At 55.0% G+C, this 23,814-nt stretch overlaps 2 protein-coding genes across 14 annotated transcripts; both read left to right on the top strand.

The window, feature by feature from the left end:
• The first annotated feature begins 110 nt into the window (after positions 1-110).
• CUNH8orf58 (chromosome unknown C8orf58 homolog) lies at positions 111-8,181 on the top strand. 6 transcript variants are annotated; one of them, XM_045880007.3, is made up of 7 exons: positions 112-3,688; positions 4,837-5,348; positions 5,700-5,840; positions 5,965-6,082; positions 6,219-6,331; positions 6,555-6,661; positions 7,185-8,181. In XM_045880007.3, exons 1-7 carry the CDS (start codon positions 3,640-3,642, stop codon positions 7,294-7,296), a joined length of 1,152 nt encoding a protein of 383 aa, XP_045735963.2. In that variant the 5' UTR covers positions 112-3,639; the 3' UTR covers positions 7,297-8,181. The 6 variants fall into 6 exon arrangements, with proteins under 6 accessions (XP_064441485.1, XP_064441486.1, XP_045735963.2 ...); XM_054508660.2 differs by having other exon boundaries at positions 5,700-5,879; XM_045880006.3 differs by having other exon boundaries at positions 113-3,688; positions 5,700-5,879; positions 6,579-6,661.
• Positions 7,359-23,595, top strand: CCAR2 (cell cycle and apoptosis regulator 2). 8 transcript variants are annotated; one of them, XM_064585397.1, is made up of 21 exons: positions 7,359-7,494; positions 9,970-10,064; positions 10,342-10,433; positions 10,861-10,952; positions 11,152-11,266; positions 11,435-11,564; positions 11,746-11,842; positions 16,065-16,184; positions 18,056-18,278; positions 18,365-18,478; positions 18,844-19,007; positions 19,453-19,624; positions 19,711-19,941; positions 20,051-20,272; positions 20,798-20,942; positions 21,060-21,142; positions 21,547-21,693; positions 21,874-21,985; positions 22,088-22,276; positions 22,409-22,638; positions 22,761-23,595. In XM_064585397.1, exons 2-21 carry the CDS (start codon positions 10,007-10,009, stop codon positions 22,803-22,805), a joined length of 2,781 nt encoding a protein of 926 aa, XP_064441467.1. In that variant the 5' UTR covers positions 7,359-7,494; positions 9,970-10,006; the 3' UTR covers positions 22,806-23,595. The 8 variants fall into 8 exon arrangements, with proteins under 8 accessions (XP_064441467.1, XP_064441469.1, XP_045735968.1 ...); XM_064585399.1 differs by lacking the exon at positions 7,359-7,494 and adding an exon at positions 8,949-9,104 and having other exon boundaries at positions 18,188-18,278; XM_045880012.3 differs by lacking the exon at positions 7,359-7,494 and adding an exon at positions 8,949-9,104 and having other exon boundaries at positions 21,063-21,142; positions 22,433-22,638.
• Positions 23,596-23,814: the final 219 nt, after the last annotated feature.

Raw genomic sequence — 23,814 nt, 5'->3', positions numbered from 1 at the left:
GAGAATGCCTGCAAAAGGGGCAGTCACCCCTCTGTAAATACCGGGTCCTGGCACAGTGAGAACACAGAAGAATGTAGCATTTTTTCATGCTTTCCTGAAGGTAATGGTCAAATGGCCGCAACTGAGCTGGCACGAATGAAATCATAGTACATGGCGACGAGTGCCAAGAGCTAATGTGGGACATACAGGCGTGCCCTGTGAGTACAGAGCAGAGGGCATCTGTGTGTAAGGGTGAACAGGACTTGGACAGGTGCAGCAGACGAATGCCGACAGATGGGGGTGAGTGCAGGTGGGATGCTCAGTTTAGGGCAGTGGCTAAAGGATGTACCAAGAGAAGACTGGAAAGGGAGATGGGAGCCTTGAATGCCAGAAGAAATGGTTTGAACTTCACCTTGAGGCTCTGGGAACATTTTGGACATTTTAAGCAGGGAAGTGACAGGTTGGAAAAGGGGGGTGGGAATATTAACATGGTCAGATCCTCACCTGTAACAAAGCTTGGTGGGCCAGCAGTGTTCTAAGGCGTAGAGGAGAACAGATGTGGAGTGGAGACCCTTGTGAAAGGGGTATGCCGGAGAGTTGCTGAATGCCTTTCCAAGGCTGGATGGGTACAAGCTGAAATCCACCTGTTTAGTTGTGGCAGGCAGCTCTCCTTCCACGGCCGGAGGGTTTCAGAGCACTCTGCAGCTACACAGCCAGCCCCAGCTTGGGAGCAAACTGGGGAAGATGCAGTTACTAGCCAAACCCACTGGTCAGAGGAGAAGGCTGGGGGCAGTCTTTGATCTTTTACCCCTGGCCTCAACTCCACCCCAAGCCAGCTGTGAGCGCCCACCCCCCATGACCCAGACATAGTACAGTGGTGGTGGGGGGGGAACCACCTAATTTTAAGACAGCAATTTGTCCAGTGCTGTGCCCTCTTCACTTTTTTCTGCATCTGGGGGAAAAACTTCAGAAATGAGGACAGATTCAAGTTGGAAGTTCCCCGAGAGAGCATCTAATATAGCCCCCTTCAGTTAGAGATGGGAAGGTGACATTCCCAAAGTTACATGGCTAGATAATTCTAACATACAGATGTGTTAAGTGCTTTAATCCTCACAATTCTGAAGTAGGTATTGTTATCCTCCTTGTTCTATAAATGAAGAACCTGTGGACAGGGAGTATGAGTAGCCAAGGACTCTGAGCTGGTAAGGGGAGGGGCTGGCAGTGGAACCTGGAGTCTGAATCCCGCATTTCTGGTTTGGGGTGGGGGGCTTTTGCCCCTCCATCACGAGAGGCTGCCTTCCCGGCCACAAGGTAGGTCACCATGGCTCCCAGCCATCTCTATTCTGGCAGGAGCTGCCCCCAGCCTCTTGGCTTTGCCCTTCCTCCCACAGGGTCTAGCTCAGTGCTGAGCTTGCAGGAAATGTGCTTCCTGAAGCTGGGACTTCCCCACGGAGATTGAGGGGCAGCTGGGCATCCCTGCCTCGGCCTGAGGGATGACTCTGCTCAGCCACTGTGTGTCTCAGGAACTCAGGGCAGCCGCTCACCTGTTAGGTGGGCATCGAGGGGGTGGCTGAGCGGCCCTTGCCACTCCTTCACGCACCGCTTGAAGGGAATGGATTCTCCTCTGGTAGGAGGCAGGGTGGGAGGTGGTCATGCAGGGGTACAGAGCCCTCTGGGTGGTCACAGAGCTGCTCCAGTCAGGGCTTCAGAAGGCAGACAGGAGGGAAGTGTGTGGCCCCCATGAGGGATCCCCATCACCGTGAGGGCTCAGGCATATCTGCATGGCAGGGAGGCCCAGGCACGTGGCCTGGAAGGGAGTGTGCTTGGGCGTGTGTTGGGGGGGGGGGCTGTGGGTTCTTTTGAGCCCACACAAAGCCTTGTGCTGAGACACTGCATTCCTGCTGGCCTGGCTTCCTGTTCCAGATGCATTCCTGCCCCAGAGTCACCAGGGAGACTGCTTGGAATCTGGCCCCACATTCTCCAAATTCAGGGCGAGATCTGGCAGAGGTTCCCTCCCTTTCCCTCCCCACCCTCTCACTTTGGAGGAAGGAAGCCACCTGATAGGCCAGCCCTCCAACCCTCCTACCTAGGGAGGGCTGGGGTGGGGTCTGACACTGCCTGTGGGGTTTGGTGCCACACATCCTGTTGGACAAGCATAAAGCAGTTCCTGCCAGGCCCTGCCTTCTGTTTCCCTGTCTATATCTGGGAAAGAGGAATGGAGTGGGGTTGCTGTCTAGGAGGATAGGGTTAAGAGGGCGCAGCCCAGAGGACCTATGCCTGGCAGGGAAGGGCTTAGCCTGAAAATCAAGGTGTTAAGAGATGGCAGGTAATTCAGACACTAGGCTCTCATTCTTTCTCCAGCCTTGGCTACAGGCCTCAGTTTCCCCATATTATACAGTTAGAATCTTCTAGTTTGCGGCTCTCTGATAAGGCTCTTGTGTAAGGAAGGTGTTTGCGGAAGGGTCTGAAGGAGCAAGGAGCAGAAGAGGGTGGGCAGACTGTTTTCTCCTCTCCCAGTTAACAGCCACTTCCTTCCAAGGGCTCCAGCTCCAGCCCCTCCCCCGGAGGCTCAGGTGCAAGTTTGCACGTCCACCAGCTCCCTTATCTGCCTCCAAGGGATTTGGGTCCTGCTGGGATTTTTCCAGTCCTGTCACCTTCCTCAGGAGGATGAGGTTTCCTTAGAGGCCAGCAGCCCCCCTGGTCACCAGGCTGTGTTCCCTTCAGCAGCTGCCTGGGCTCCTAGCCTCCTTTCAGGCTGGGAGCCTTTGAGGGTGAGGGATGGTGGAATCTCAGGACCAAAAGACGGTGGGGTGGGGACAGGGAAGTATTTACGCTTCCACCGCCTCCAGGCTGCTTCCCTGTCCCCCTGGCTCACTGCCCCAGATCCTGAAGCCCCCCACCCCCAAGCCCCAGCTTTAGGGTGCTCGGGTGAGGGAGACATATGGGACGAGGAGGGGATTCAGATCTAGCCCAGGACTCAAGGCGCTCTACAGTTGTTGGAAAGGATTTCCATGTGGACAGGGATCACTTCCCCCTTCCATCGCGTCAGCTTTCTGAGTGGCTGAGTGACTTGCCCCAGGCACACAGCTGGGAGCGCAGGGACAACCTTGTCCCGGTCAGCGCTCTTCCCGCAGCCAGCACGTGGGGCTCCATTTCCTTCCGCGCTCCCGTCCAGTCCCCGCCGACCCTCCACCCCCATCCCCCGGCTGCATTTCGGCGGCAGGAAGACAGACCAGCATGTGAACCGGGAGGGGGGGTGCCGGGTAACCCCGCACCTCGAGCCTGACAGCGTCCGTAGGCGGGGGTCTCCGCTCCTCGGCCGGCGGCGGGAGCGCTGGGCTGCCCGGAGCCCGAAGGACGGCGGATCGAGGCCTTTTCCCGGCTCCCCGGCGCGCCCCGCGCGTCCCGGCTCCCAGGCCCCGCCCCCGCCCCCCGCGGCCGCTCCGGGCGCGCCCCCGCCCCCTGCTGCCCGCACACCTGCGCGCCCCTCCCCCCTTCCCCTCGCTCCGCGCCGGGAGGGTCCGCGGGCCGCGCCCAGCCGGGGCCGGACGCGCGTGTGAAGCCGCCCGCCAGACAGCGGCGGGGGGACGCTGGCCCGGGATCGCGGGCCGGCTGCTGCGGCCGCGGCCGGGGCGCCGCGTCGGGGCCGGGAGCAGGGCCATGCTGGGCCGGCGGCGCGTCTTCGCCGTGGAGCCGCTCGGCGGCCGGGGTGAGTCGCCCACCCCCCAGGTCGGCCGGGGCCTGCCGCTCTGGAGCCGCCTCCCGCGCCGAGCCCCGGTCTGCGCTCCCCGTCCCAGCCCGTACACCCCGCCCGGGGCGCCCGAACCTCGCCGCCTCCCTTCCGACGGGCTGAGTGATGGCGCCGTGCGCTTTGGAGACCCTCTGGGTTTGGGCGTTAAACCAGCCACCACCTTCCATCCCACTTCCCCCCGGCTCCACTTCCCTCTTAATTCCCGGTGTGGACCCTTCGCCCAGCCCTTGCCCCGCCGGCAGGTCCAAAAGCCCCCTCCGCGGCGGCGGATCCCTTCCCGAAGGAGACTTCCTGGCTGGCTTCTTTGGCCAGGGGGGGCCTGGCCTGGCCCCCAGCTCCGCGGCGTGGCCGGCGGTGAGACGGCGGCAGCCCTCCATCCTCTCCCGCACTAGTTTGTGCATCAGTTTTACAGCTGGGGATCCAGCGCGTGGGTAGGGCCTAGCGCAGGGGGGACAGTCTTCGGGAGCTAGCGCTGCTTCTCCTCCTACACCCCCCGCCCCGTCCCCAACTCTCCACCAAATCTTCACTATTTCTCATTTAAAAGAACAGAAGACCGCAGCGCTTATAGCTATTCTTATTTCTATTTCCCTCCCCCAGCAGCTCCCGGAGGGACTTCATCTTGCATCCTGATGCTAGTTTGGACCCCAAGCTTCCTTCTTTGTGCCCCTCCCCGTTTCCCCGAGGCCAGAGGGTCACAGTCCTACTGCCCCGTGGGGAGTAGTTGGAGAGACTGAGGCTCCCCATTCAGGACTTGGAGCTCTTAGGCTGACCCTAGGCTCCTTAGCACAAGAAGAGAGCAGCAACCCCCTCAAAGGAGGCTAGGCCATCCAAGGAGCTGGTGAATATGCCCTACACGGTTTTGCCTACCACACAGGCCAAATCCGGGGGGTCTGTGATCGGCAACAAAGACCGCTTGTGAAGGGAACCCGTGCTAGCTTCTCCCAGCCAGGGATGGGGAGAGATCTGGGCGGGGCTGTGGCTCTCCACCCCGTCTCCTCCCTTTGCCTCGGCCCAGGACACTCCTCCCTGGGGAATGCTGCTAGTTGCCAGGATCGCTGGGGGCGTTAGGGGCAGCCTGCCCAGCCTGATGCTGACTCTCCTTGCAGATGGGGTTGGTGAGGACTTGGCACACGGTTGTGTAGTACCTGGAGTCAGCAGCACCTACCGACGGATCCCGGACGCTGCTCAAGGTGGCTCGCTGGACTCCTGGAAGGGAGATGGCCAGCTGAGAGGTCTCAGGAGGCAGGAGCCACTTCTCAAACTGGCCTCCCGGGACTCAGGAGTGGAGATGGTGGTTGGGGACAGCCTCCTGGCCACCTCACCGGGCCTTTCTCAGGACTCTCTGGACTTTGAGCCCACAGGGAGCCCTGAGCCCCTGGCCCTTGCTTCCACGGAGCCTCCTGCCCACCTAGGCCGGCTTCTGGCCAGCCGTAAGCTGGAGCAGGTGCTGGAGCGGTCCCGCCAGCTTCCGACTTCCCCTGCCAGTATGTCACAACGCCCCCGCTCCCTGAAGTCCCCCAGCGAGCCTGAATGTGAAATGCCCCCTTTTGGAGCCGGGGAACAGGAGGCCACTGAGGCAGAAACTGACCTGGAGGCAGGCCTGGAAGAAGCAGAGGTGGTGAGTGTCAGCTCTCAAGCTGGGTCAAGAGTGGGATGGAAATGGCCTTTTTACATGGAGGGATGGGTTGCTGGCTGGTGGGGCCTCACTGACTTGTTCTCCTTGGAGCTCTCTTGGGGTGGGGCGTTCCTTGCTGCTAATTGACGGGTTGTTCTCGCCTCAGCCCACTCCCAGCTGTGTGGAGGTGGGCAGGAGGGGGGCCGGCCTGACAGCATGCCCGGCTGGGTACTGGGAGGCCAGTCGGGGGTGTGTGCCTCCTCTCCCTGGCCCCTCTGCTCCCATCGGCTGGCTGCCCAGGATGGGAGCCTGCTTGAGTTCCGAAGGGCCCCCCTACCTCACTCTGTCCCACAGGCGGGGGGCCTGGGGCCTGAAGCCCGGGCCTGTCTCCCAGGGCAGGGTCTCCGCTACCTGGAACACCTGTGCCTGGTGCTGGAGCAGATGGCAAGGCTCCAGCAGCTCTACTTGCAGCTGCAGACCCAGAGGCCCCCACGGGTGAGTGAGCCGCAGGGCCGGCAGGCCAGCAGGGGCCAGGTGAGTGGGGGCGGCAGAGGAGGGCTGGGACCCCTGGAACCAGCCCTCGAGTCAGGTCTTGAATGCCCGTCTGTCCTGTGCACAGGATCCTGAAGCGGAGGAAGAGGAGGAGGCGGGGAAGCCCACCCTGGCCCCCTCACCGCCACCTTCTCGTGCCCCAGGCCGTGAGGTGCACAGACTGCCCAGCCAGATGCAGGAGACAGGTGAGGGGCAGTCGTGTTTCCCTCTGTGTCTTACCTGCCCAGGGCTGCCCTCCTCCCCCGGCAGACCCAGTGAGCCCTGGGCTTGATGGGTGGCTTCCTGCTTCTGGCCCTGGGTAATCTGATTCTCTTTCTGAAGGGGCAAAATCAGCTGCGCCCCTAAAGGTAGGGCTGCCCGGTGTCAACCCTCCCATGCTGTTAGAGGCTGCTGCAGAGCCCGCTCACATCTTTCCATCCTCCCAGGGACACAAGGTAGGTGCTGGGTATGTGTGGAGGCAGGGGACAGGATGGAGTGGGGCTGTGGGGTGGTTGGGATGTGTACACAACGTGAAGGCCAGGAACGCTGGGAAAGTGACAGAATTCCTGATTGGAGCAGGTGACTTGTCCTGGCTGTGCTGCCTGCTGGCTCTGGCAGCTTGGTCAGGGGCATGTGGTGGGGAGGAGCTCTGTGGTGATCCCCTCACCCTCTGCTCAGCGGGATCTCTCCCACTGGAACAAGGTCAAGGTCCTGCTCAACCGGATCCGTTGGAGGAGCCCGAAACACCCTGAGTCCCCTGCCCCTCTTGATGGCCCTGCCCCTAGGTGAGTCCTGGAGCCCAGCCCAGGTGAGGGCAGAGGAGGAGCCTGATGAACCAGGATGCTGAGATTGTAGGGCCAGTTGTGTTTTTTTGGTCCCTTGGAAATCTGAGAGACGTAGATAGTCTTGGAGAGGGTGCAGGAAGAAACAGAAGGTAGTTAGAGCATCCCGTTTACAGGGGAGGAGGCTGGGGATTAGACTGGGGAAGGAAGTTGCTTTCCTGAGGCTACCTGCGTGGTGAGTCCATGGCAGAGCCAGGACCAGAGCATGGGAAACCCCCTCATGCCCGTCCAGCAAGCCCTCACCCCTCACAGCTGAACCTTAGGCCACCTCCCAGATTTGCTGGGAGAGCAAGGTTGGGACACAAAGGATTCCACAGTAGGTGATGGGGGGTAATATGGGGATAGGAAGCACTATGTCGATGTCCCCAGGCTCCCCGCGGCAGATACACAGTGTTCCATCAACTCTGGGGCCATTGCTGCCTTCGTTTCCTCCTCCTAGCCTAAAGCTACCTTTTCTTTTCCACAGGATTGAGTCAAGGGGCGTCCCTGAAAGACCTCCATGCCAGCCCCTCCGGAAGACCTTTATGCCATCATTTGTGGTTAAGAAGCAACGAGCAAAAAACCTTTCTGTATGCTGAGACCTCCTGGTGCAGGGACGTGACCCTGCGTGGGGGTGTGTGCAGTGAAGTTGTCTTCCTCGCCCTTTGCCCTGTTGCTGCTTCTGGGCACTGCCAGGAAAAGCTGCTGATGCTCACCCTTCTCTCTGAGGAGAGGGCTGGATCTTTCTCCTCTGGGCAGCCTGGAAGAGGAGTCCTGGTTCCCTGAGAGGCCCCAAGGTGCGGCAGCCTCCGGGCTCCTTGCTGGTTGCCAGAAATCCCTGGGCCTAGTCAATGTGAACTAACTTATTTATCAGGAGTCCATGGAACGTGTTTGGCATGGTGATCTCCTGGGGCCTAGTGTGTCACAGATGTGTATTTGTGCAAAATGATACATGTATCTCTGTGAGTCTGTCACTGTTGTGAACTGGCTGGATACAACCGTTTCTTCTGAATCATGCACTCAAAGGGTTGGTCGTCTGGGTGAGGTAACTGCGAAAGGATGGAACTGAACTTCATTCCTCAGTGGGCAGTTACTGATTTGGAGTCCTGCTTTCCTTCTCATACCTTCATGGGTAGCCCCAGGACGGGCGGGGCGGGGCTCCTATCTTGGGTGCCTCTGCATGGAGTCTTGCCTGTGAAACAGAGCCCCTGAAGACCAAACCTGGAATGGAAGGGTCAGGGACAACATGGAGAAAAGCAGAGTAAGCTTCAAGGTCTGTCTTCAGCTGCTTTGGTCCCTAATAACCTTTACATATCAGAGCAGAAACCAGAGACATACTAGCTTTTAGACCTTGACAAAAATCCCTTAACTTTTCTGAGCCATAGCTTCCTACTTAATCTCCCAAATGGTTTAATGATACCTGCCCTACCTACCTCACAGTCTTATTATGAAGATAAAATGAGATTAAACTGTCTTGAAGTGCATTGTGAATGTTACATGAATAGGAAGGGGGAGGGCATGGGGTTGGAAGGAGGCCAAACTGGAGGGATGATGGGAAGGCCAGAGGATAAAGGAGGCCTGGAGTGGCTAATGCAGACAAAGGGCCAGTGATTAGTGGCAAGACTTGAAGCATGTCATTTCACTCAACTCTTAGGTTTCATATCTGAGAATTAGGGCACTAATGCCTGACCTTATTTTCCAGGGTTGTGAGGACTAAAGAAAATGTTTCTGAGAACATTGTAAATGTCTACCAAAATATTGTGGTTTATTTATTACAGCATGTAGTGTTCCTAGCTCTTTGCTAATGGAGAAAGGGGAAAAGCTTAGTCTCCTGCAGATATCCAGAGGATGGGAGGGGACGGGTGTGTGTGTGTGGGGGGGGGTGTCAATGGAAGGGCCGGGCTAGGGATGAAGTCATTGGCTTGAGTCAGACAGGAATGTCTCCTAGAAATGGCCACTGATCAGGCACTCTCCTCCTTCAGTCAGGAGGGGCTGCTTCTCTTGGGGCTGCAGCCCTGGGGTCTGCCAGAATGAGGCCAGGTGTCGGGTGGTAGGTGCTCTCTCCTGTTTAGGGGTCCAGCTCCTGCTGTCTTTGTACCAGGAACCAATGCTCTAAAGCCTACTTTTCTAATGGGACAGTTAAGCGGGGACACCACCGAGGCCCAGCTTCCTAACGCGCATCCGATCGGGGAAGGCGCACTTCCGTTCCACAGTTGGAGGGGGATGGCAGGCCGGCGTGGGGGAAGGGAGAAGTCGGTGGAGAGGAGGGAGGGACCATATCCGGGAGAGTGGCAGCTTCCGACCAGTGGTCGCGCTTCCGGAGAGGCGCTTCCGGTGGTGGCGGCAGTAGCGGCTGTGGTGGTTCCGGGTGTCTTTGTCCCCCCGGTGTCGCGGCCCTGGCCCGCAGGTGGGTTGGGGGGGCCCCCGCCGCCTCTCTGCCCCTTCGCCTCTTCCCCGGCCGAGGGGCTGCGAGGGCCGGGCAGCAAAGATGCACGGGCCGCGGAAGGGGCCGAGCCCCCCATCGGACTGCAAGTCCCGTCTCCCTGGCAACGGCCTCGGCCCTGGGGGCGGGCGGGAGGAGGAGAAACCGCGCGCCTTCGTCCTCCCACGGTGGCCCCGCCGCGGCCCGGCCCGGGAGGCCCGGTGCCCGCGGCTGCTGAAGCGGGAGCCGAGGCCCAGGGAGCACGGGAGCAGGAGGGCGGGCGGGTGCGCTGCCGGATTCGCGTTCGGCCGGGCCACGGGGCTTCCTTCCCACCAGCCCGTCCGGGGAACAACGGGCCGGGCTTCCGGGGAGAGGGCCCACACTTTCTCCTCTCCGGCACCAGCCTCCTCCATTTTTCCGGGCCTTGCGTGGAGCATTTTGGCGGATGTATTTGAATGAATGAATGTCACTGGGGCCCTTTCCGATCCCCCACTCTCCCCAAGCATCAGCGGGTGGCGTGGCATCGTGAGAAGAGCGCTAAGTTGTTGGCGACCTGGGTGCGAGTCTCAGTTTTGTCACTAACTGGTGATGTGACTCTGGGCAAGTCTCAATCTCTGTGAGCCTCAGTTTCCTTTTCTTTAAAATAGCTTGACAGTATCACCCACCACTAACTTGTGAGGGCAAACTGGAACAATGTAATTTTTGCATTTCCTGCTCTTTATGTTCTCTCCATCTCCTCCATTCATTCTCCGTACCCACCTCCTCACCTTCATTAGATCCTCAGTTACTTTTTGGGGGTTGATGGAAAATTTCCCTCTGAGCTGTTAACTTCTTTCTTTTCCAATTAAAGGTTTTTTCTAAGACTCTGAAAGAGGACAGCATTCCCAATGTCCCAGTTTAAGCGCCAGCGGATCAACCCGCTTCCAGGGGGACGCAACTTCTCAGGTGATCACCTTTATCCCTATTTGGCCTCATACTGGGTATTAGGTGCTTTGGAGTTAGTCTTTTAAAATGTGGCTTTTGGGGTTTCCCTGGTGGAGTGCAGATTTGCTGCTAACGTTTCTTAGGAAAATAGGAGATGAGCACAGTGGTGGCAAGTCAAACCCTGTGGAGGAGTTGCTTGGAGTCACTCTGCCCTTTGGGTCTGCCATACCTTCTGTCTTGACTCTAGTGCTCAAAATGGTAGATGCAGGTCCTGGAGATTGCTTCTCTGTCCACATAGGCACAGCTTCAACATCTCTTCTGGGTCCTCCTCCTGGTTTGCTCACTCCTCCTGTGGCCACAGACCTGTCCCAAAATGCCAGGCACCTTCAGGTAGGTTGGCATTTTTTCTAGTGAGTGTCAGCACTTGAGACTACCACAGCATGCATGGGTGCCTGGTGCTTTCATTCTTGTATAGCTGTGTTCATCCTTCCTAGTGCTCCTGACCTGGGCCAGGATGGAGGTGACTAGGCATCTCTGACTGGGGAGTCCTGAGTTGTGGCTCTAGGGAAATCTTTCGGGTGCTTCTTGGAATTAAAGAACTGGAAATCCTAGAAGAAGCTTCTGACCTAAGAATCAGTGTGATCTCTTCCTCCTCCTTGCAGTAGATTATAACTATTATATGTGTGTGTCTCCTTCATGTGAATCTCGATGCCATACTTTGTTGAAGCTGGGTGGGGTTTGGCTGCAGATGAGATGCTAACGGTGGAGCATGGACAAATGCTCTCTGTTACTTTCAAACTGCACTGTTCTCTTACAGGGTGGGGAGAAGCAGCGGGTCTTCACTGGTATTGTTACCAGCTTGCATGACTACTTTGGGGTGGTGGATGAAGAGGTCTTTTTTCAGCTAAGGTAGGCTTGAGGTTAGTCCCCTGAATGCCTGTTGAATTCAATTCTGTCGCCGTGCTGGTGGGGCCCCTCTGAAGCCATTGCTTTGCTGTTTTTATGCAAGGTGTGCGAAATCTTGAAGGGCAGGGCCTCCTAGGGGCAGTCAAGGTGGCTTGGCCAGGGTCTCTCTCCTGACTGGGTCTCCTGGCTTGTGTGCTGGCAGTGTGGTGAAGGGCCGGCTGCCCCAGCTGGGTGAGAAGGTGCTGGTGAAGGCTGCATACAACCCAGGCCAGGCAGTGCCCTGGAATGCTGTCAAGGTGCAAACGCTCTCCAACCAGGTATGCGTCTTTCCGGCATGTGCATTGGAAAGGGGAGGGAGGGAAGCCCCAGTGCCCTGAAAGCTGGGCAAGAACCTTACTTTTGTCAAGGGGCAGGGCTGCATCATTCCAAGGTAGTGAGCAAATCGACCACGGGATGCCCTGAATTTCCTGGTTACTGTCCTGCAGCCCCTGCTGAAGTCCCCAGCACCTCCCCTTCTCCATGTGGCAGCCCTGGGCCAGAAGCAAGGGATTCTGGGAGCTCAGCCCCAGCTGATCTTCCAGCCTCACCGGATTCCCCCGCTCTTTCCTCAGAAGCGTGCGTACCAGTGGCATGGATGTTGGGGGACTTTATGGGGGTACTCTGGATGAATGGGTCTGTAGCTCTCAGGTTGTTGCTCTCAGAATAGAAGTGGGTACTGCTATCACTGGAGGAAAGGGACAGGGAAGTTGGGCAGATATGTAGGGTTTTTGAGTCACCAGCCATTTCTTCTCTGTAGCTCTGAGTCTCTTCCAAACATCCCACACACTTCATCTGAGCCACCTGAACAGATTTCCTGCTCGGGGCCCTCATGGACGATTGGATCAAGGCCGAAGGTAAGAGAATGATCAAACAAGGAAGGTACTTTATTTATTTGTCTCTGGGAGCAGTGTCTCTTTGCCACCTGTCACACTAACATTCTTTCTGCAGCTAGATCCTGGGCCCTTTCCCCTGAAACAGGCCGACGCACTGAGATGTATATGTAAATATTAGAACTTTATAAACTGGTTCAGCAAGCAGGGATTTGACATAGTTCGTCTTTCAAAATACCATATTGAAATTTATAATTTTCTCTTTTATTTCTAGTCCTTAAGACTGAGATGCCAAAAATCAAACTATCCAGAAATAGTAATTGTCCAAAAAAATGTAACTTTGCAGTGTTTGTTTTAATTTCTAGTATAAAGTGTTTTTTTTTTTTAAGATTTTATTTATTTATTTGACAGAGACACAGTGAGAGAGGGAACACCAGCAGGGGAAGTGGGAGAGGGAGAAGCAGGCTTCCTGTGGAGCAGGGAGCCTGATGCGGGGCTCGGTCCCAGGACCCTGGGATCATGCATGACCTGAGCCGAAGGCAGACTGAGCCACCCAGGCTGCCCTAAAATGTTTCTTTATATACACTGTACACATCAGTGTAGCATTAGAATCTGTAGGTTGCACTCTGCCCAGAAGTCCAGGCCCGTGCCTAGAACACGTAAATAGCTTCATGGCCCGTATGTAGCCGGCATGGTGGATTTGGGACTTTGGGGGTATTCTAGGCCATCCTGTATCATCTGTGAGCTTTGGGGACTGCTGGGAGCATGCTGCCTGTTCTCTCCAGCTCACGTGTTCCTTCTCTTACCTTACTCTCCCTAAAAGGTTTTGCTTATATTCCTAGAGTTAAGTTCTCAGTTAGTTTGCTGAAGACTTGTTTTAGTTATTCTGGTGATCCTCATTTTAATTTTTTATTAGGGAAAATTGTAAATATAAGCAAAAGCAAACAGAAAAGGATGACGAACCCTCATATACCCACCCCCCAGCTTCAACAAGTATCAACATCTTCCATTCTTTTTCATCTCTACCTCCATCTGCTCCCTGCCTTGTACTTGCTGTTTTTTTTTTTTTTAAGATTAAAAATTTTACCACAAGGGGCGCCTGGGTGGCTCAGTCGTTAAGCGTCTGCCTTTGGCCCAGGTCATGATCCCGGGGTCCTGGGATCGAGTCCCACATCGGGCTCCCTGCTCCGCGGGAAGCCTGCTTCTCCCTCTCCCACTCCCCCTGCTTGTATTCCCTCTCTCGCTGTGTCTCTCTGTCAAATAAATAAAATCTTAAAAAAAAAAAAAAAAATTTTACCACAAATATTGTATAGGTTGAAATGCACAAATCTCAACTGGACAATTTTGACGTGGAAAAATCCACATAAGTCTCACCCCAATTAAGATCTAAAACATTTCCATCACTCCAGAAAATTCTCTCATGTTCAAGTTCTTTTTTGAAGTGAGACCTAACTGTACTGATAAGGAAACAATCCCCTATTCCCAGATGCCAGTAGATTATTACATGATAAGGGCTGAGAATGAAATCCAGTGTGAACTCTTAAAAGGACCACGGAGTAACTCTGAGAAAAAGTTTAGGCAAAGGGACGCAGCTAGTGTGCTGAAGCTAGTGTTTGTTCCCTTAGGCTAGGTCATTATGAATTCTAACTAGGAGAATGGTTCTGTGGTCTAGGATTGTTTTCCACCATGCCTCCATTACTTGAAACACCTCGTCCTGTTCTCAAGTCACCGGTAAATATTTTGCATACACCTACACCTCTTGTCCTGTGCATCTTCCTGGCCTTCGTTTCCGAGGACTCTCTACCTCTCACATCCTGTGAGTTTATTAAAGGCGTCATCACCAAATCACAGCAAGTGCCCTGAGGGATAGTGTAGCCGGGGTAGAAATCAAGGTTGCTATTGACTTTCTGCTTTAGGTTCATACTCAGTCTTTCTATACAGTCACGTGCATTTGATTGTCCTGGACATGCCAAGCCCTGGGCAAGGCCTGTGTTACGTTCCTTTCGCCATAATGCTTCGGTGTCACGACTTCTAGAGAAAGGAGACCTTACCGCTGGCAGGGCGGTACCACCATCGGTCAGTACAGAGAATCTGCGAAGTAGGAAAGGGGGCAGTAGGAGTTAGGTCACTGTGGGAGAACAACAATTTACAAAGGAGTCAAGCTACTTGAGCGTTTTGGCTGGAAGCCAAATTTTATTTTAAATTTCAGGTTTTGGGACGGAGGTAACAGTGTCCCCGTTGGACTGCCAGTACTGAACTACTGAGGTTTTTGGACAGGCATATCCAGTGGGATGCTGTCTCGGTATCCTGCTGAGGCTCCTGAGATGTCTCCCACTGGTACTGCTTTCTCATGCGTTCCTGACGATTCACAATAAGGAGAGAAAACTGGCCACTGAATTCCAGGATTCAGTGGGACATCCACTGTCACTAGGGGTGGACAGCATTTACTGAAGAGTTCGCTCCAGTTGTGGGCGAGCTGAAGAGAGCTGTCCGAATGACCGTTAGAAGCGTGGAAGCGCCGACATCCCGGAAAGGCGAGAGTGGAAGGCAGCCTTTGGATGGAGATGCTAATAAGCCGGGAAATGGGCCAGGCAGATAGAGGAGGATGAAAAACTCTGTGTTGAATGTAATGAACTTAGATGCCCAGGGATGGAATGACAAAGGAAACAAGGCAGGCGGGTCTGAAGGGAAGGGCAGAGGCCTTCTGGTAAATAGACTGCAGTCAGCGCCATACCTGGGCCGGAAGAACGGACAGGTGACTTTATTTCTCTTGTGAGACATGGGGGTTTTCCCTTAACAGTCTGGCATTTTATAATGGTCTGGAGGTTTTTCTTTTCTCTTTTTACTTACTGAACTCGAAACATGGTGATACTATCATAAGTAATTTTTTATAGAAACATATAAAGTAGTACATGCTATCATGTAGCGTTAAAATAGAAAAATGTGTCATTCCTTCTTTCCCTTTAAAGGTAACCATTCTTAAAGACCTTTAGAAAATAATTTTGAAAAGAGAAATTACTTACTGCTACTTTTTTTTGGTCTGTGTTCTTGTGTGGTCTTTATATATGAGCATACTTTTTATAGTTTTATTTAATTTTAATTTTTAAAAATTTTAACTTTAGAGTCCAAATTGTTTTTATACGCTGTGATTAAAGTGATTAAACATTTTTTCCATATTGCAGTGTAATCCTCATGATTGTTTTAATAGCTGTATGATTATTGTATTTGTTTACTATAAAAGTTCAGGTATTACTGGATATGAATGTGGTTTTCTTACTCTCTCAGCTTAAATTTTTTCCACTATTTATAATCTGTTTTTTTTTTTTGAATTAACTTCCTTGGGATAATATTTTTAAGAGTGGATTTATTGGATCAAAGAGTTTGAGTGTTTTTATGACTTTAATTCGTATTGCTAAGGGTTTGTTATGAGAACTGTCTCTTAATAAAACTTCCTTTATAGAATCTTTGCATGGTACCATATATGTGTCTTATGTTAAAAATCAGTTAAAATCTTTTCTCATTTCAAAAAATTACGTGTTAGCTATAATTTTTAAAGTTCAGAAAAATACAAAAAAAATTATTCATAAGCTCTACCAGTGAGAGGCATCCATCATTCTTTTTTTAAGATTTTATTTATTTATTTGACAGAGAGAATAAGATTATTCACAGTGAGAGAGGGAACACAAGCAGGGGTAGTGGGAGAGGGAGAAGCAGGCTCCCCACTGAGCAGGGAGCCCGATGCAGGGCTTGATCCCAGGGCCCTGGGACCATGACCTGAGCCGAAGGCAGACGCTTGACGACTGAGCCACCCAGGCGCCCCTCATTAGTTCTTTCTTTCCTTTTTTTTTTTTTTTTTTTTTAAGTATTATCTGCACCCAACGTGGGGCTCGAACTCACAACCCTGAGATCAAGAGTCACATGCTCCACCGACTGAGCCAGCCAGGCGCCCAATACTTCATTTCTTTTTAGTCTTTTAAAGCTTTTTTTGCACAGTCTAGGCACTACTGTATACATTCTACCGTGTACTCGTCCTTTTGCTCACGATGGGTGGTTTTCTGGTACAAGTATTTAAATGTCCATTTTAATAATTTTATAATAATGTGTTACATGGCTGTTAGCAGTGGCTTCTTTATCCATTCCTTTGGTGTTGGGGAGTCAGATGGTTTCCAGTTCTTTTAGGCCAGTATGTATTGAATCTTAACGTAACAGTGTGGTTTCTTCCTTCTGGTGATGGATCAACCTCCAGTGATGACTATGACTCCAAGAAACGCAAACAGCGGGCTGGTGGAGAGCCTTGGGGTGCTAAGAAACCAAGGCATGACCTGCCTCCTTACCGGGTCCACCTCACCCCCTATACTGTGGACAGGTGAGCGATGAGGCTGGGGTGGGGGGTGAGGCTTGCAGCTGGTAACCGTTTCTTGTGTAAATGAGATACAGTCTGTGCAAGAGTAGAGTGTGTGTGGGGTCATGTGCCTAGGACCTTTTTGTTTCTTTTTTTTTTTTTTAAGATTTTATTTATTTATTTGAGAGAGAGAGAATGAGAGACAGAGAGCACGAGAGGGAAGAGGGCAGAGGGAGAAGCAGACCCCCTACTGAGCAGGGAGCCCGATGCGGGACTCGATCCCGGGACTCCAGGATCACGACCTGAGCCGAAGGCAGTCGCTTAACCAACTGAGCCACCCAGGCGCCCTTTTTGTTTGTTTCTTAATGTGACAGTTTTTTAATTTCTAAATCTTAGATTTTGACCAGCATAGCACCACTGACAGGGGTGCCCTGATAGAACTTTTGTGATTTGATCATCAGAAAGAGGTATGCCAGGCTATCGTTAAGGCTTACCCATCAAAATCCAGGTGCCCAATACCATTTCTAATTCAGGTAGAAAGTATAGATCATAGGCACCTTGGGACTTGTTTTCCAGGGGACTTCGGAATCATTTTTAGAGCGCTCTAGTGCGTGCGAGGACTCTGGCCCACAAGCTTACCTAGCGCACTTAGGAACTGATTGACTAAGGCAGATGAGTGATTCCAGATTCTATCCAGCAGTGCAGAGGCAGGGCTCCGGCCACTGCCCCGGTAGCAGAGTTCACCGAAGCTCAGAGTGAGTTGAGGGGGCAGCCTCCCAGCACCTCTTCCTCGAGGTGGAAGGGAAAGAGGGCTGTCACTGCCCTTCCTGCATCACTGGTTCCTCTCCGCGGGGCCGGGCAGGGCCTCTCCTGTGTTCCCTGCTGACCCACCTGCCTGCCGAGGTTCGTCTCCTCACAGGACAGTGGGGCCCCCACATCACGAGAGGGGTGCACGTAGAGCCTCCTCCCATCAGTCAGAGTGACTGCCGCCAGTTAGCCCCACACACAGCTGTCTTTTTGAACATCGGCAGATGCCTCTTGTTACGTACGTACCGTTTGGTATTTTGCTTTTTCACTCAATGTGTCTTAGAATTTATTCCATGTCAACGTTGGATAGATTGATCTCATTCTTCTCAGCCCCTGTACAATATTCCAGTGAATGGACAGACCGTTTACTTCACCAGTTCTCTGTTTCCACGTTTTAATCATCCTAAGTATTGTTGTCCTACACATTCCTACAGACGTCTGTGCGGACAGGTGCTAGTAGTTCACTGAAGGCAGTGCCTAGAAGCGGGGCAGCTGGCTCCAGGGGTCTGATTGTAAACTTGGACGTCCACTGCCAGTTCTCTCTAAGAGGCTGTGTCGGTTTCCCTTCTCGCCCACGGGGCCTGAAGTCTTGTTTCCCCACGTTGCTGCCGGCGCTATGTTACCAAACTTTTTGATCCTCGGCAGTCTCTTAGGCAAAAAGTGATACTCCAATTTGCATTTCTTTAATTATAAGTGAGACTGAGCATAGGTTCAGGGGCTTTTAAGTCTCCTTTCTTTTTCTGGTAAGTACCTGCTGATGTCCGTTTCCCAGTTTTCTCTCAGACTTGTGAACCTTCTTGTGAACCTGTTAGTAATTTGTGGGCTCCTCTTCGATCAAGACAGTGAGCCCTAGCTGTCACGTACTGCAGCTGTCTCTCTGGTTTCTCTTGCCCAGTTCGACTTGACTTGGCCATTAGGAGCGCAAACATTTTAGTGGTCCAGTCTCATCCATCTTTTTCTTTTCAGAGATGTCTTCTTCCCCAGATGAGAAAATAATTTGCCCTTTTTTCCCCAAGTCTTTCATGGTGCCATTTTTAAAAATAATTGAGTCTTTGCTCAGTCTGGATCCCCTTGCTTTCCTTCCCCAGCCCCAACTGTGACTTCTTAGAGCTCCAGCGCCGCTACCGCAGCCTCCTGGTTCCCCCCGGCTTTCTGGCCGTGTGTCTGAGCTGGCTGTCGGCCTTCCCTCTGAGCCAGCCCTTTTCCCTCCATCCTCCAAGCCGCATCCAGGTATCTTCTGAGAAGGAGCCAGCTCCAGACGCTGGTGCTGAGCCCATCCCCGCAGACAGCGACCCCGCTTACAGTTCCAAGGTGAGTGGGCTGGGGTCCTGCCCCCTTGTTCCGTGTCGGAGGCTGAGAAAGCTCTCGAGCGTGTCCTTCACGCCGCCCCTGCACAGGTACTGCTGCTCTCTTCCCCGGGACTCGAGGAGTTGTATCGTTGTTGCATGCTCTTTGTGGATGACCTGGCCGAGCCGAGGGAGACCCCAGAACATCCTCTGAAGCAGATTAAGGTAAGAGCTGGAGTCCATGAGGCAGGACGCAGTCGTGGATGATGGATGGCCAGGCCCTGTCAGGTTTTCAGCAGCTTGGCTCCTGTTCGTGAGCTCGTAGAAGCAAGGAGCCCCGAGCTGGAATACCGCTTATTTCACCAGAAGGACAGCATGGCTCAGGATGTTCTTGTCAGAAAAAGTTACATGGCTAGATCCCGTTCATGGGTAGAGAGATCCACCCTCCCCTGCTTCCGACCCTCGTGGCGGACTCTTCACCGCATCCTGCTGCTTTCATTCCCCAGGGGTAGTAGGTTGCCTCATGGTGAGAGATCCAGGGAATTGGTTTTTGTTTTGTTTTGCTTTTTATCTTGGATCCATTTTTGCAGTTTTTGCTGAGCCGGAAAGAAGAGGAGGCAGTGCTGGTTGGGGGTGACTGGTCTCCCTCTCTGGATGGCCTCGACCCCAAGGGCGACCCGCAGGTGCTAGTCCGCACTGCCATCCGCTGTGCGCAAGCCCAGACTGGCATTGACTTGAGCGCCTGCACCAAATGGTGAGTGGCTGCCCCAGGCTTGTCCATGTGTGGCCCGTTGTATTGGCAAGACTGTTCAGGAGGCCAAGTTCCTGTGCCTTTCTGACCTGTTAGTGCTCTTCTCTTCCCCGGTCCCACCTTATCCCTCCAGCCCTCGCAGACGGTCGTCTTGGTCATGAGCACGAGTAGGGATGTGTATGGGTGTTGAGGGCCAGCCGACCCTCCAAGGCTCGTCCCATGCGATCGCCCAGCCACATTTAGTGGTCCTTGGTGCTGGGAGCACCCTGGAGAGTCACTGTCTGCTTACTCACATTGGCCCATTGATAGACCATTTCTTGAGGACTTGGTTTCTTTTGGTTTCTTATTTTCAAAGCCGCGTGTGTAGTATGTGCTCATTAAATGTTGGTTGGAAACTGCTTGTGAAGGTTGTGGGTCGGTACTTCCTTTTTCCTTTCGCTGTGAGCAGGTGGCGCTTCGCGGAGTTCCAGTACCTGCAGTCGGGCCCCCCAAGGCGGCTCCAGACCGTGGTGGTGTACCTGCCAGACGTCTGGACCGTCATGCCTACTTTGGAAGAGTGGGAGGCCCTGTGCCAGCAGAAAGCTGCAGAGGCAGCTCCCCCTCCACGAGAGGCGTGCGGGGTAAGGCTGAGCCTTGCAGACCAGTGGGCAGAGCGGGTGCCCTGAGCTGCGGACCCAGGCGGTCACAGCTCTGGCTTTTGTCACAGGAAGCAGAGCCTCCGCACCAGGCAGCTGACGCATCAGAGCAAGGAGCAGACACCTCTAAACAGAACGCAGAGAATCCAGAGGCCACCGCACAGCAGGACATGGACACTGATCTCCCAGAGGCCCCTCCGCCCCCTCTAGAGCCTGCCGTCCTGGCGCGCCCTGGCTGTGTCAGCCTGTCCCTCCATAGTATTGTGGAGGACCGGAGGCCGAAAGAAAGGATCTCTTTTGAAGTAGGTGTAGGAATCTGCGGAGGCTGTGAGGTAGGGTGTGTGGGATGGCAGGGCTTCGAACATTCCCTTTTTCCTGATGCTCACGGACCTCTGCTGCCTCTTCCACAAGGTGATGGTGTTGGCCGAGCTGTTTCTGGAAATGCTGCAGAGGGATTTTGGCTATAGGATTTATAAGATGCTGCTGAGTCTTCCCGAAAAGGTGGTGGCCCCGCCTGAACCTGAGAAGGAGGAGGCGGCCAAGGAAGAAGAAACAGTCAAGGAAGAGGCTGCCAAGGAGCCCAAGGATGAGGTACAGAGTGAGGGCACAGCTGCCGAGACAGACGCCCCGCCGGTGAGTACCTCTGCTGCCCGCACGGGCTCTGGGGCTGCACGCGGGGTGCCGGGTGGGTCCGGGCGCCGCTGGGGGCCCCGCGGGGCTCCTCTCACTGCCTGCATGCACCTCGTCCCCCTGCCACACGGCCGCACGGCTAGGAGGTGGTGTGCGAGGAGAGGGGAAGCGGGCCTGGAAGCGTGGCCGACAGCGCCACGCCGTGAGGACAGGTGTTTTGGCAACTTGATGGTTAACTAGAACGCTGCATTTTCTTAACGCTTTCTAAAGCACATGGGTCTTTCTCTTACCTAAGTACCATCGAGTAAATGTGATCTCTGACGGGACTCCGATGGACTCCTAAAGAGAAGCCCAGGTGCCTGGGAATCGCCCTTAGTTCGCTCTGAACCCCACGTCACAGAACGCAGCAAACGAGACCGTGTAGACAGAACCCTTACCGCGGTGCCCGAACACGGTCGGTGCGCAGATGTTGGCACTTATCACTGTTAGCAGTTACAGGTGTCCGTTCTCATCTTGGTTTGCTTCTAGAAGGAAGATGGCCTTTTGCCCAAACCTCCATCTTCCGGAGGAGAGGAAGAAGAGAAACCCCGGGGTGAGGCATCGGAGGACCTCTGTGAGATGGCCCTTGACCCCGAGCTGCTCCTCCTGAGGGATGACGGTGAAGAGGAGTTTGGTACGTGCTGGCCTCACTCAGCAGCCGCCCGGCTCTGTAGCTGGTGCTCTCCTGTCACCACTGTGGGTCTGGGCCCCGGGGGCTCCCTGCTCCACGCTCACCTCAGGCTTCCTGTAGCAGGAACCAAGCTAGAGGATTCGGAGGTCCGGTCGGTTGCCTCGAACCAATCGGAGATGGAGTTCTCTTCTCTTCAGGACATGGTGAGCCCTCTTTCCTGCCCCCCTGCCCCACTGACAGTGAAGCCGGGCCAGGCCTCCCAACTCGGCGCTGGGAGAGGGAGACTTTACCGTAGGACTTCTGGCACCGTCTGACTGACAAAAGACAAAACGTGGTTCTTGGCTCGCCGAGTGGTACTTCCGTAGGATCCGGGACACCTCAGTGTGTCCACCCGGGTGCATCCGAGTGAGGTACCCGATGCGGGCGCGCACTCAGCTCGTCCGTGTGTGGGCCAGCCTGTGGTGCGGCAGTGGCCCGGGTCCTGTCTCCAGCCAGAGGGGCTGCCCGGGTGTGAGCGTGTCCGTTCAGTTTTCAGAGGGCTGCCTCCTGGGCGATTTCGCCGCTGAGAGAACTCGGTAAATCTCGTTCATCCTTGTTTCTCTTGCAGCCCAAGGAGCTGGACCCGTCTGCTGTGCTCCCTCTGGACTGTCTTCTTGCTTTCGTCTTCTTTGATGCCAACTGGTGTGGCTACTTGCACCGGCGAGACTTAGAGAGGATCCTGCTCACCCTTGGGCTCCGGCTCAGTGCAGACCAGGTGCCTGTCCTCCCATGCCCCGGGGCCCTTCGGGGGCCCTTCGGGGCCTGCGGCCCCCGACGGCCGTGCGCGCACTGGACTGCTGCGCGCGGCTCGGGGGGCTTCGGGTCTGGGTGCTTGCGCGGCACGGGCAGGGGCTCGCGCCTTCTCATCAGTGGCTGTCCGGGGGGTGTTCTCTAGGCCAAACAGCTGGTCAGCAGGGTGGTGACGCAGAACATCTGCCAGTACCGGAGCCTTCAGTACAGCCGCCAGGAGGGCACGGACGGCGGGCTGCCCGAGGAGGTGCTCTTTGGTGCGTCCTGCAGCCCTGCCGCCTTCCAGGGAGGACGGGCGGGCTCGGCTGCTCTCTCCTCTGGGGACCCTTTCCTTAAACCTGCTTCGTGGCCCCTTCCAGGAAACCTGGACCTGCTGCCTCCTTCGGGGAAAAGCGCGAAGCCGGGCGCCGCCCCCACGGAGCACAAAGGCCTCGTGTCCCACAACGGCAGCCTGATAAACGTGGGGAACCTGCTGCAGCGTGCAGAGCAGCAGGACAGCGGGCGGCTCTACCTGGAGAACAAGATTCACACACTGGAACTGAAGCTGGGTGAGTGGCCTGCGGCCGCAGGGGCCCGGCCCGACGGGGCGCGCAGGCGTGTGTATTTGGAGACTGAGAGGGATCCTGCTCCTCACGCTTCAGGCCTCCTGCCCTGGGCCGCGATGCTTAACTCAGCAGCAGTCTTTCTGCCATTTCCCCCACCAGAGGAGAGCCATAACCGGTTCTCGGCCACGGAGGCCACCAACAAAACCCTGGCGGCGGAAATGCAGGAGCTGCGGGGCCGGCTGGCCGAGGCCGAGGAGGCGGCCCGGGCGGCCGAGCGCCAGAGGAACCAGCTGCAGCGGCTGCTCCAGGAGTTCCGGAGGCGCCTGACCCCCCTGCAGCTGGAGGTGCAGCGGATGGTTGAGAAGGTGGGCCTCCCCTCCCCGTGCCCGTCCAGGTTCACCGAGGCGGCAGCCTGGTCTGCGGGCGGGGAGCGTTGCTGGGCCTCCCGTCTTGGCCCTTCCTCCTCGAGTCCTCATTCTCTTTCTAGGCGGACAGCTGGGTAGAGAAGGAGGAGGCAGCACCTAGCAACTGAGGGGCCTGGCACAGGAGCTGCCCTCCTGTGAGGCCAGCGACGGAGCCTGCTGACGTCAGAGCCCTTCTGGTTGCCCAAAGAAGCTGGCGCAGGCCCTGGGAGCCGTAGGCGGGGGTGGCTGACCCCTGGGCTCAGCCTCCGTAGAGGAGCTCAGGCCATCAGGGTGGGGTCTGTGCTGTGTGGGACGGATGAGTGGGGAACCCCGGTTCCACCTGACAACTAAATCCAACACCTTCTGCACCCCTCGAATGTCATTTCGCCCTCCACCTTGGGATTTCTCCTGGGGCCCTTTAGTCTTGTGCTGACTTTCTCCTGTCCTCTTCCAGTTTAGAATAAGACAGGGGAGGAAAAGGCTTTTCAAGTTTGTCCTAAGGTCTGATGCCAATAAACTGAAGAAACAGCCGTGGAATCTGGCGGGGGGTAAGAGCCCTTCCTCTGGATGGCACAGATCCTGCTAGGTACAGGAGCAGGTTCTTGGGCGGTGGGGGGGGTGGGGGGGGGGAGGCTCTCCCTTGGCCACCGCAGGAAAGGTCTGTGCTAGGGAACTCGTGGTGTTGGGCTGTGTCTGCCAGAGAGCACTGTGTTCCAGCCACCCCGGACTTGCCAGAAGAAACCAGCACCTCCCCGTGTTCAGAATGTGGTATTGGCTCTGGCCCAGCCTTTTTCCCTGTTCCCCCATAAGTCTTGCCTCTTTCCATAATCCGTGGTTTCAGTTTGACTTTGTATATAAAGTTTTTTTTTTTTTTTTTTTTGGCTTTTTGTTTTTTAAATAAACCAAAGTCAAAAACAAGCCACGTGTCCTCGGTAGCTCTTCCCTTCCTCCTCTTGTAGGTCGTCCTGTGCTGCCCCCTTCCTCCCAGCCCTCCAGTCCAGAAGGTGGGCCAGGGCAGCAGGAGGGGCTGGCCCCTGGTGCTCTCGGCCCTGCCACCTGCTGGTCGAGAGAGGCAGTGCCGCAGGGGTGCGTCCAGCTGGACCGGGGCGGGGCAGCACAAGCCTGACAAACCTACGG

Source organism: Mirounga angustirostris, unplaced genomic scaffold (genome assembly GCF_029215605.1).
Source record: "Mirounga angustirostris isolate CCGP_5_RB_7025 unplaced genomic scaffold, mMirAng1.0.hap1 SCAF_2, whole genome shotgun sequence".
NCBI lineage: Eukaryota > Metazoa > Chordata > Mammalia > Carnivora > Phocidae > Mirounga > Mirounga angustirostris.
Note: the sequence above shows the minus strand (reverse complement) of the source record. Positions and strands in the feature narration are given on the sequence as shown.

Coding starts and splice junctions, on each gene's coding strand:
- CUNH8orf58 (XM_054508660.2), top strand. CDS start 3,640: ATGCTGGGCCGGCGGCGCGTCTTCGCCGTGGAGCCGCTCGGCGGCCGG. Junction 3,689..4,836: donor GGAGCCGCTCGGCGGCCGGG/GTGAGTCGCCCA, acceptor CTCTCCTTGCAG/ATGGGGTTGGTGAGGACTTG. Junction 6,662..7,184: donor CTTGATGGCCCTGCCCCTAG/GTGAGTCCTGGA, acceptor TCTTTTCCACAG/GATTGAGTCAAGGGGCGTCC.
- CCAR2 (XM_064585397.1), top strand. CDS start 10,007: ATGTCCCAGTTTAAGCGCCAGCGGATCAACCCGCTTCCAGGGGGACGC. Junction 19,008..19,452: donor TTGAGCGCCTGCACCAAATG/GTGAGTGGCTGC, acceptor CGCTGTGAGCAG/GTGGCGCTTCGCGGAGTTCC. Junction 21,694..21,873: donor TCCGGCTCAGTGCAGACCAG/GTGCCTGTCCTC, acceptor GGTGTTCTCTAG/GCCAAACAGCTGGTCAGCAG.